Genomic DNA, 12,195 nt, shown 5'->3' on the forward strand with positions numbered 1-12,195 from the left:
TGGGCACTCCAGGCTTCCCTGTCCTTCACCATCTCCTGGAGCTTGCTCAAACTCATGTCCATTGTGTCAGCGATGCCATCCAACCATCTCGTCCTCTGTTGTCCCCTTCTCCTCTTGCCTTCAATCTTTCGCAGCATCAGGGTCTTTTCTCATGAGTCGGCTCTTTGCATCAGGCGGCCAAAGTATTGGAGCTTCTGTTTCAGCATCAAGTCCTTCTAATGAATATGCTGGAGTGATTTCCTTGATTAATTGATGAATTCAGGATTGACTGGTTGGATTTCCTTACAGTCCAAGGGACTCTCAAGACCCTACTCCAACACAACAGTTCATAAGCATCAGTTATTTGGCATTCAGCCTTCTTTATGGTCCAAAGAACTACTTCTCATATCCATACATGACTATTGGAAAAACGATAGCTTTGACTATACAGACCTTCATTGGCAAAGTAATGTCTCTGCTTTTGTAATATTCTGTCTAGGTTTGTCATAGCTTTTCTTCCAAGGAGCAAGCGTCTTTTAATTTTATGGCTGCAGTTGTCATCTGCAGTGATTTTGGAGCCCAAGAAAATAAAGGAGTTGCATTATACCCTCAATCATTGTATCCACCATGAAGCCCAAAATCTCAGATGATTACATTTAAGTGTAAGAGTTCAAGGTGATGATCTGTGTATGAAAGCAGTGACTGCTTATTCATCTGTGGTAACATAAAGCTTTTAGCGGCTTATCAAACAATCATTTTTTAAGTATATACAACAGTCCAATAACTGAGTGACACTCTGGGTTACAACAGTTACAACTTTTCCTGCTAAGATGTGAATCCATGCTGGTGTGGGTCGTTAGGCTATGTCGTCATGATACTATACTTCCTTCTGGTTTCGGAAGGCTCCAGTGTTCCACGAAGATTGTGGCACTTTCCAGGCTGACAGTGAATCACTGGAGCCTAGCATGATGGATCACCCCTCTGCTGCATCCAGAAAGGGCCATCCCTCACCTGACTTGGGAGTCGGGGGAAGTGCGAGAGATGGAAGTTGCTCAGGGATCATCATCACAATTTTTCGCTTCCTTTTGACATGGCAGCCTCAAGCCCCTACCTTTCACTGCCTGGTGCTGAAACATGCTTGTGAGAAACAGCGGACCGGTTATCAAAACAGAAGATGCATTTCTCGGAAGAAATTGTTGTCTTTCATACATCCACCAACAGGGACAGCACCACCAAGATGGATCGGCTTGCAAACACCCTCCACACACTCCTCTGAGGGACCTCTTAGACAATCACTTACAGTGTCTTTCCGTAAAGGTTATTCTAGACTGAAAGTATTAGCTAGCATCCTGGCATGATTAATAGAAGGCAAGGAGGCCACTTTCACAGAGATAAAATACAACCAAGGTGTAAGTCAGCAGAATGGTCAAGTAAATCCTGATGCCTCTGCTTACTGTGTGTCTGCATTAAAAAGAAATTAACTCTAGAGGTCAAGATAATATTGGAGCAAAGGGAGAGAATTACTGCTGTCTCCCTGAAGACTTTTCTCCCTGAGGCAAGACAGTATATACCTTAGATGAAACTTTTATCAGCAGATCTTGCAATTCCATCAATCTTTCATTACCAGCTGGCTCAGAGAACCCTCTGACTTCTTGTCATTAGGAGGCTTTCCATCCTCCCTGTGAGGACCCGCCTCCCTCCATTACCCCTAAGAAAAGAAACAATGGCAAAGTGAAAATAGAGGTAACTTTCTGATTAGCTCAAAAACCAAGAGGCCCATTATTTCTAAATTCTAAAAGAGAACTGCCCTTTATCACTGACAACTTCTACCAATTTAGAAAGGATGTTTCCTTGGCACCCACAGTGTGCAAAGCTGGACAGAAAGAATAGCTGCACTCAAGTTGGTCACCTGAAAGCCCTCTTCTTGGCAGACACACCCTCCACACTGCCTCCTGCAGTCAGGGCTAATTCAATTTAAGGGTCAACACCAGAGAGTAGAGGCAGGAGACCAGAACCACATCAGTTATTGGAACAGAGAGAGAAGATCATATAAAGAATGGTAACTACAAAACTGAAAGGGGAATAGGAAGAAGTTATCATGAAGGCAGCCACTGCAAGACGGGGCTGTGACCTGGAGGGTGGAGAGTGCAAAGGGTAGAGGTTGGAACTAGTAAAACCCAGAAGTTTGGAGAAGCCCCATGGAGCAAAACCTCTGACACTGAGGAGGCGGTATGCTGGGCTGGTGTCTCTAGACTTGAAGTAGGGCCAGGGACACGGACGTTTAAAGGGCGTGCCTGAGCCAGCTGTGCTGGTGGCTCTGCATTTCTGTACTGGGAAAACTGTGTCACAACTGACGCACCCAGATAAAAATCCTGTTCCAGGAGAAAGCTCACCACGGGAAGTAAGTCCCTCCCTTCCTCCAGCCACAAAGTCCAGTCAAGTCTGAGCCTAACAGCAGCAAACCAGAGAAGCAGAAGTGTGGTCTGCAGGGTCCCGGCTCCAGCCTCACAAAGCAAGCAGAGAACGGTGGGTTTGGAGCTCAGGGACGGCGGCCCAATAACCAGCATAGGAAGCAATAGGTCACAGGCTGGGAACACTGAGGTGATTTGCTTCCAGACTGTCAGAAGCCTACTTGTTTCACCTCTTCTTTGGTGATAGCGGTATTGACTTGGCAACTGTCGGCCCAGCTAGAGACTCCATTTCCCAGAACCCTTTGCAGTGGCACGGGGCCAAAGGGATGTGACTAGAATGTGGGCATAACATGACGTGTGAAGGTTCCAGGTCGCTGTCAACTTAGAGACAAGTCCCTTGGCCAGTCAGACTAGGAAGACACCGGATAGCAGAACAGGACTTGCTGTTTCCACAGACTTCCTTCAGAAGTCACAACGACTGCCTGATTCAATAATGATGAATGCATTATTACTTTCAACACTCTTTCTGTAAAGAACCAGGCCATATTGGGTCCACCACATTTGAGTCCCATCATGTTTTTTACCTTTCCTTTTTAAAATAATCCATTAAAGATAGAAAGACACTTTTAGCTCAGGGGCCTCTACTTTTAATTCATACCCCTGGTTTTATCTCATTAAGGAAAGGGACCAGGCCTAGATTGTGGAGTTCTTAGTCCCCCCATTGACCCCAGGTTACTTTGGACCATCCATTATGTCTTGTCAGGATTAACAGAGGAGCTCCTGCTTGGACAGAGGACAATTCCCAGGAGTCTGTCTTTGCCTAGTTAGCTGGGTCACTTAAGGCAAATCACACTCTCTGACCTCAGTTAATCCATAAAATAAAAGGGTTTAAAGACATTGGTTACTCAGCCATCTTTTACATTTAAAAGACTGTAAGTTACAGTTTTACATATTTTAACTAATTTACAGTCAGGATGCCCCGTGCATCAGCTCCCACCCCAAGTCCGGAAATTAAGCAGCATTTTTCACAAGAATCAACACAAAACAACCGTGGCAGGAAAACAAAAGCATGAACTCTGTGGTGAAAGACTTCTAAAGCAACTTAAACCAGGAGCTTGGTGGATAAAACCAGTTGGGAATATCCTAAGAGAAGAGAAAATGAGGAAAAAAAAAAAAACTCAGTGCACTGAGACTTACTATGTTATTTAGATAAAAGTTCCCTGAGATCTTAACTAGATCAAACAGTTAAGCCCAAGATAAACATTTGAAAATTTATGAATAATCTATCACAAGGTAAAAATTGTTCATCAAAAAGAGAAAAGAGATGCATAAAACATGTTCTCAGAAGAGACGCTCTGCTATACAAACTATAAGCACAAACAGTATCTCAGGGCCAAGATTCAACCTGCAGAAGAAAGCGCTTTTTAAAAAGTACTTGTGCACAATGGCTGTGAGGGTTGTTGTTAATTAGGAAGGAATTTTATTTCCTTGGAGCAGGCTCAGTGGGGGTCTCCACTTATAATGGTTATTTATTACAAAGAATTCCAATTCTTCCTGAAGACAAAAATAGCAACCTAGTATTGCCACTAATTTAAATTAACAAGTTTATTGACCAGAGCAGCATTTCCTAAAGCCTGTTCCAGGTGATCACATTTCTATGAAGAAAAGAGTTCTAGTCCACATCAGCACAGGAGAACCTGTGAGAGGGTCTGGAGCAAAGGGGCTTGTTACACTTGGTTTAACACACTCTTCCAACTGACCCTAGAGCTTTTTTTCCCCTGCCATTTCAAGGGAAGTCTATGAGCATCTGACCTGATTAGTGCTTCATGCTACACTGACTTGGAAAATCCCACTTATGGGGTCTGAAACCCTGCAACTATACCACTTTTCTTTCTCGTGGGAAACAAACGGGAATAGCAGACTATTGGCAACACCCAGAGGATCTGTGCGCCCCTTCCTAGACCTGCCACAAGAGGCAAAGAGAGTCCCTCTCTCAAGTCTCCTGTGTTCAGAAGCTGTGTCTCCTTGCTGCTGATACCTCTTTACAAGAATGAGGAGTATGCTTTCTCCCAGGGCCTAGTGAGTAAACAGGGGAGCCGTGGCCAGGATTGGCAGAGCCCCTGAAATTGATGTGAAGTTCCCCCCAACCCATCCTTGGAAGAGAAGCCTGTAGGACCACAGAAACAAGATGTGAGGTGTCACTGCGGTCGCCTGCTCCAGTCTGTGGAGGCAAAATGCCAGCTCTACAACTCAGTGCCACTGGCACACATGAGGACACCTCCCCACAGGAGCAGGTCAATCTGAGCACTCGCTGGGGCTGCAGTTCCAATTCTGATTGGAAATACAGGGCTCTTTATGAAACCCCTTTCCCCACTGTGTGCCTCTGGGAGCCTTAACATTTATTTCACGGTGATCAAAAAGAACTAAAGTGCAGAACAGTCAAGAAAGAGGAAGATGGCCTCCCTTTGCCTAGTAATCATGCTTCCCAGGTGATATTAGTGGTAAAGAATCCGCCTGCCAGTGCAGAAGACATAAAGAGGTATGGGTTCAATCCCTGGGTCAGGAAGACCCCCTGGAGAAGGAAATGGCAACCCACTCCAGCATTCTTGCCAGGGAAATACCAGGGACAAAGGAGTCTGGTGGGCTACCGTCCATGGCATAGCAGAGAATTGGACATGACTGAGCATCTGAGCATATGGCAGTATAATGCAAATGGACTCTAAGAAGCACCATAATTAAGGCTGGCGTTGAGTCTCAAGAACAAGACAAAAACTTCAGTCCTGTCCAGCAACCACTGACACCCCACAGAGAATCAGCCTCTGGTGCCAAGGAGACTTTTTAGCTAATCGTAATAAGAGGCTTCTCTGAATCAACCTGGGGGGGTCAGTAGAGGGGTGTCACAGCTGGATCACCTCCTTACCCAAAGTAAACTTCCTCCATAAGGAATTTCTGCAGAGCAAACCAAAGCCACTTGAAATCCTTAAGAAAATGCTAAACCCCAAATAACTTTATAAATTCTGAAATTACATGGCTCAGTGAAGCACTCAGAATTTCACAAGAAACTGCCCTTCATGCTTCTGGTATACATACTTTTCATATTCATTTTAACCACATCAAGAAATCCCCTAAGAGATTCCATTTTCTCAGCAAGGGAAGTTACAAAAGAGAATTCGAAATGGACTTGTTTTTGCAAGCAAAATGAAACACTTTTATGTTTTATTCATGCAAAGTGTAAGTCCCTTCGCAGCATTACAAATTGAATTTGCTCTTGTAAATTGCTGTAAAGGAAAAAAAGAAAAAAAGGAATCAAAAGCAAAACCAAGTATCTTTAAAAAAAAAAATCTGGAATACAAAGGTCCCTTCTTTCAGAGCATAAAAACTGCAATGGGGAGAAACTGAAACTTTCACTGACAAGACATATTTTTAATTTACTGCTTCCAAAAGCAGCCCAGCTCAAGGGCCCCCCAGCCAATGCAGGAGCTTCCTGAGGTCCTGAAAGCTAATGTGGAACCCTCAGTGTATTTCTAAATTACACTTACCTGCTAACATTGAGTAAGAACAAGAAGGGGTTTAAAGAACATAAGTAACCCAGTGCACATTTCAGAAACATAACCAAGGCAAGGTAACCTAATTTATACCGATATCATTGGGTGCAGTGGAGGGGTGGGTAGTTCTTTCCACTTTGTAGGACAACTGAACACAGCATCTAGAATAGCCTCTGGCCCTCTGTTATAAAATGATAAACTGTACTCAAAACCTCCCTGAGGTCTGATCCCTCCCTCACCCTCTGTTTGAAAGGAAACCATGTAATTAGCTGTCTGTCCAAGTGGATGTTGCTTTAACAAATCAAAGCTAACGTGCATTAAGCATTTTCTATATCCCCATCACCATGCCGATTACTATACATACACACAGACATAAACATACACATGTTTCGTGGTCCTTGTTATCATCCACATTTCACACATGAGAGAAACTGAGCTCAGGGCTTGAATAATTTTGTCCACTGGAATTTGAATCATATTTTTCACCCTGAACAGAGAGCATTTGGCCTTAAAGAACTGGGGTGACCTGAAAACCTCATTGATGAAATCCACTCACACGCTAACCTTAAGAAAACACAACCCTATCCAGCTGGACATGCATATAATGATCTTCACCTTGGCTCCTGTCTTAAAAACAAACATGGAGGATAGGAAGTAGGGAAGGATCAAGCATCTTATACTCTTCCATCAAGGCTAAACATTTTAAAATATGTACAAACATCATCATGTATTTTTCTTTAATTTCAGTGCTCCAGCTCTGCCAAGCAAGTGAATGACAGGTGTGGATGCATAATCTAGCTACTTACTCCCTTCAAAGCACCTGGAACAGCTGTCACTGTTCATCACGCTTACAGAAGCTCAAAGATACAGCTGTGCTCCCTGGAAGGTTTATCCAATCAGCCATCAAAGGACACTCCACCTATCTCTTTTGCAACCATGTCTATGTCTGGTTCCAGCAAAAATGCTTGTTCTTTGATGAATGCTTATCCATTTTCCTTTCAGGCTTAGCATTTGGAACTGAATCAAAACACTATTGAATTTGCTACTGCCCGAGGCTGGGTGAAGCCAAGGCTGAACCCCCTAGAGGACCACACAACCCAATAAACCAGAAAACCCAGGAATGGAGTCACAGGCTCCAGAAAGCCATCTCTGTCATCTGGGATTTCACCAGCTTCCGCAATGCTCTTGTCCATTTTCAACAAAGTAATAAATCATCCTACAGCTTGTCCCTAAATGCTAGGAGATCTTCGGGCACCTTGAGAGTTACCAAAGATTAATTATAATTCAAGAGTTAGATGCATTTCATGCAGCCCGATTACTTAATAAAGTATCAAAGTCTGATGTCTGTGATACCTGCCACTTTATTACTTAGAACATGTACTTGAAAACCAGAACTTCCCTGTTTCCAGTCACTCTGGAGAACAAAAAGGTTCACAACACATCTAAGCAAGAAGTACTTGCTGGAAATGACAAACATTCAGTAGAATTTCAGAAAAATACACACTGAATGGAATGTTGGTATGACCAGACATTTAAAATGTTAAAAATGTTCAGCCAACTTCAAACTCCATAAGTTCCTGATGAGCATGAGTTAATGACCTAAAGCTTGTGATCAACAAGGTTCTTGTATAGCACAGAGAACCACATTTGATATCCTGTGATAAATCATAGTAGAAAGGAATATGAAAAAGAATATATATATATACACACACACATGTGTAACTGAATCACTCTGTTGTATAGCAGAAATTAACACATCATTATAAATCAACTATACTTCAATAAAATAATTAAAGAAAAATAAAGCTTGTGATTAGAAGCTCTTCAACCTCTCCCTTCCAACAAGCCCTCTACGAAGAAAATACCAACAGCAGAGCATCTGAAATAGCTGAGACTCTTTAAAACAGACTGCAGAGAAGAGGAAAAAAAATAAGGTGAGAGTGCCGAGAGTCTGGATGAGCTGGGAACTTAGATGGGATGGGTAGGTGGAGAAACATGCAGAACCAGAGGCAGGGTCCACGGCTGAAAAAGGTCTGAGGGACAGAAACCGGAAACGGAAGTAGCTTGGTTTATGAGGCTGGGATAGACATGTGCCTTCATTTTTTGCATTTCTGCAGAGAGTTCACTGTCTAGTTTCATAGTCAGTGACATGCAGTAACAGCAAGGCTCCACCGTGGCGCTAAGCTAAAACTGGGCCACCTGGCGAGGTGACAGAGGACACGTGGGGCACTCACCGGCCGTTGTCGCGGCCCACGCCCCACACGCGGATGCTGACGATGGGCTGAGCGTGGAGCACACTGCGGTCCATGGGGTCCACCAGGCTCAGCGTGTCGTTCTCCAGGACCAGGTACATGTCCTTCCCCTGGGATTCAATGAGAAGACTGCTTACCTTCTGCACAAAACTATGCACCCTCAGGACGTTTGTGGCTACCCAGGGATGTCGCTTCAATGATCAAAATATCGCCCCCTGGGTCTGAACTTTGTTTTTTAAGGGAGAAACATCCTCTCCTGATTAAAATATTTATAAATCCTTCATCTTCCCCTCACATGCCCAATTTCTCTCTTCTTCTCCAAATCCTCTGAAATGTGTCCCTAGCCTGCTTTCGAGCTGGTTCTTATTTTTAATTATTTATACTTTGAATCTTTACTCTAAGAAAAAAGGCTAATGGCAGGTTCCCTGGAGAATTTGGTCTCTTACTAACTCCAGGTGGGCCAGCCTCTTGTAACCCCTCTGTCCCCATTCCTTCCCTTCTGCCCAGACCCTACCAGCCATCCCTGTGATGGCCTTCCTGTCAAGGGCTGTCTCTTCTTGGTTTGTACACCACCTCTGATCTGTGTGATTTGCCCGGTAAATAGCAGGCACAGCTGTGTGACACTTCTCGGTGCTTCAGTAGCTAATGCTGATGTCCCTTTATGACATCTCAGATATTACAGTACACGCTTCAGGCTCCTTGGCTCGTGAACGCTCTCACTTGCCTCAGAGCTTGGTTTGTTATTATCTCCAATTAGCAGATGGGGAAACTGAGGCTTATAGGTTAAGTGACTTGCTCATGATCCGACACAGAGGCCGAGATGCCTTTAGCCACAGGGCGTGCTGCAGTGATACCATCACTGGGGAGGAGGAGGTTTCCAGCATCACTGTTCAGGCTCTGGTCTTCTGTCTCCCCACGTATTAATGGCTCCTGAGGGCAGGAACGCTAGCCTATCCAACTTCATTCCCCTTGCAAACCCTCAGGCATTTTAGGAAATTATTAAATGTTTGCTGTCTGACGGAAAGGCTGTGTCCACTGAAGGTCACAGTCAGCCCAGATGCTGCAGCGTGGATGCCAGGGAGGTCTGTGCTACGCTATGTGATGCTAAGTCGCTTCAATCGTGTCCAACTCTTTGTGACCCCCTGGACTGTAGCCTGCCAGGCTCCTCTGTCCATGGGGATTCTCCAGGCAGGAATCCTGGAGTGGGTACCATTTTCTTCTCCACCAGGATGGTCTAGCGGGGAAGAATGGTGAGGCTTTTTGGCCAATCTTCAAATTCCAAAGCGGGACAGATAAACTGCTCCTTGGTCTGGGTTTTAAGAATGATGTCCCATCACAAGTTCTCAGAGTGAACTTAAGCTCTGCTGCCGAGGAGGCAGACATGGTTGTTGCAATGCCTCCGCTCGTCAGTGCTTACTTAAGCCAAGCATCTACAACTGAGATCCAGGATGATTTGAAATCTTCCGAAAGGGGAAGAGAGCTACTTCCAGGTAAATTGCACTGACCCTACAGAGCCTGGAGCAACAGACAGCAGGCCGCCTCAGACCTGAAGCGCCTCCCAGTGTCTCTCTTGGGAACTGCAGCTCACAAGGCTTGCATGTGGGCAGAGTTTCTTTCTATGGCACAGTTGTGTCCAGACCCTGGGCAAAGAGCCAGCTGCTAATTATCCAGTCTGTAGATTAATCATGATTGAGGTGGAGGTCCTAGAGAGATTCTGTCTCCCAGCACCTCATGGAGGCTGGGTAGCTGGTGAGCAGCTAGGTAATGGTTGGCAGAGCCAAGAGGACGAGCCAAGCTACAGGGGAGGGTTGCAGTTCCCCAACCTGTCCCCCCAGTGAAGGCCAGGTTCCCTTCTTCCCGCTTTCAGCTGAGGGCTGCCACGTGCTCAGGAGCTGCGTGATCAGAGAGTCCTGAGGAGCTGGGGCCCCGTGAGCAGGGCAGGTCCTAGGGCCCCCGGGGGCTAACCAGGTGACCTGCTTTGGGATAACTGAGAGCTGATTGGGAATTTTTGGTGCCTTTTCCCTCTCTCTCTTTGTTCTTTCCCACCAGGAACTGGGTCACTGGCAGCAGCCTAAAAGAAATCTGCAGCCAGACCCAGTGGGGAGTGGCCCCCAGCGTAATTTCCACCCACCAGGAGATCAAATCCACCCCGCTCCTCCCCACCACACACACATACACACACAAAGCATTTCCTTGGGATTGATTCAGGTCCTCACAAAGGCAACAAAGGCCATCTTCATCAGTCAATCCTACCAACAATCTCCGTATTACAGGACTGAACCAGGGACCACTGCTGGCTGATCACCTAAAGCGAGAATGATTGGCTGAGTGTGGAACATCCCTGGAACCCAATAAATACCTTCAACGCTCTCAGTCCTGTGTCTCTCGGCTCTTGGGGCTCTGGGGTTTCATAGGCACAGTGGGAATGCAAGCAAGTCTGACATTAATTATTTTCACCTGTAACTTACCTCTCCCCAAATGCCAACTGTATCTCGGATGTCATTTTTGCAGTAGGAAAGCTGCCGGATGCAGTTGTTGACGGCAACACTACTCTTGCCAGGAGCGAGGTCCTCCTCTGCCATTTCCACCCATCCCAGAGAGCGCACAGCGAAACACTAGGAGAAAATCAGAGATCCAGAGATTACTTACTGGCCACAGGTAGCCTAAGATCCTCTACAAAATGTGCATAATGTGTCTTCAATGACTATAAAATCTTCAGTCATCTAATTTAATAACTAATTCTCGATTGTTGAAAAATTTAATTGTGGCTATTTTTTACTACTAAAAAATGTAGTAATAACTATATTCTTGCCTACCTTTCTGTGTGTGTGTTCAGTTTTTTTCTTAGAACCAATTATTAGAAGTAGAATGATAGGGCTAATGGGTTTAAACATTTGTAAGCTCTTTTTTTCTAGTATCTGGCAGTATCAGTATCTTTTATCTAGTATCAGGCAGGATTTTTCAATAGTAAGAACCTCAGAGGGTTCTCACAAGGAGTAACCTCTCTGAGAGTTGTTACTCGTTAAGCACCTAGGAAAAGACAATAGAAGGGAGAAGAATTAAATACATGTTTGGCACTTGTTTCTAATAACAATGGGGCAAAATGTATTCTCTAATACCCAGAAATGAAGGAGAATGGAGGGTGGGGGTGTGTGTTCATCATAACAAATCTGTGTTTGTTATTAGCACCAAATCCTGAAAAGTCTACAGAATAATGAACCTATAAGAAAACAGAGCACAAATTCAATTTATTCTTTTATGATTTAGAGATATTCATTTTGAGATCATGCTCATCTTCTTTTTAAAAGTTCAGGTATTCAATTTTTTTTTAAAATATGGAAAGTATCATATGCATGTTGCAACAAATAAAAAAATCCAAAAATTTATAAAGAAGTTCATGGGACATATGAGGGCAACTTTGGATACAGCATCTACCTAGCGGTTAACTGCCAGGTTTACCAGGTGGCTGGAACTGCAGTATCCCATGGCAACCTGTGACGCAGGTCCCCTCCTGAGCTGCACATCAATTGAAGGGACCATGTTCCCAGGAGAGGAGGGGCAAACGAGGTGCCACACTTCTGTGGAGCCAACAGGCTGACTCTCAGCATCTTCTAAAGTTTCCATAACCGCACTTCATAACAAAATGAAGAACGCAGCGAAGTGTCCCGAAGTGACCACATTCAGTCTAGTTTAACCTTCTCTGTGTCTCAGCCCCTATACCCAGACGGTATGCCTCCTTCCTGAATTGTTAATCACTTTCTCAAAAAAATATCCCACCAAAATACTGAAAACGTTAGCAGAATGTGGATCCTCAGGTCCTAGAGGGGAAGGACCGAGGTACCTGGGACCCGGTGTGGACCCCATGTGGAATGGAACAGCTCCCGCACACTGACGGTGCCCATGAGGCCTCTTACAGAAATACCAAAAAGAGAAGGTCATCGCTACAACAACTGCAAAAACTACTCAGGACCCCGGGTCCTGGGGAAAGCTTCTGGGAGATGCCCTCAC

The 12,195-nt window shown here is 44.8% G+C and overlaps 1 protein-coding gene across 10 annotated transcripts in view; it reads right to left on the reverse strand.

The window, feature by feature from the left end:
- APBB2 (amyloid beta precursor protein binding family B member 2) overlaps positions 1–12,195 on the reverse strand; it is a 379,350-nt gene that overhangs the window by 61,303 nt on the left and 305,852 nt on the right. For all 10 annotated transcript variants that reach the window (XM_018049390.1, XM_018049388.1, XM_018049391.1 and 7 more), the window contains 2 exons: positions 10,656–10,802; positions 8,170–8,297 (listed from right to left, as the gene is read on the reverse strand). In XM_018049390.1, the coding sequence (XP_017904879.1) occupies positions 8,170–8,297; positions 10,656–10,802 (275 nt within the window). The remainder of the gene's footprint in view (positions 1–8,169; positions 8,298–10,655; positions 10,803–12,195) is intronic.

This window comes from Capra hircus, chromosome 6, assembly GCF_001704415.2.
Source record: "Capra hircus breed San Clemente chromosome 6, ASM170441v1, whole genome shotgun sequence".
NCBI lineage: Eukaryota > Metazoa > Chordata > Mammalia > Artiodactyla > Bovidae > Capra > Capra hircus.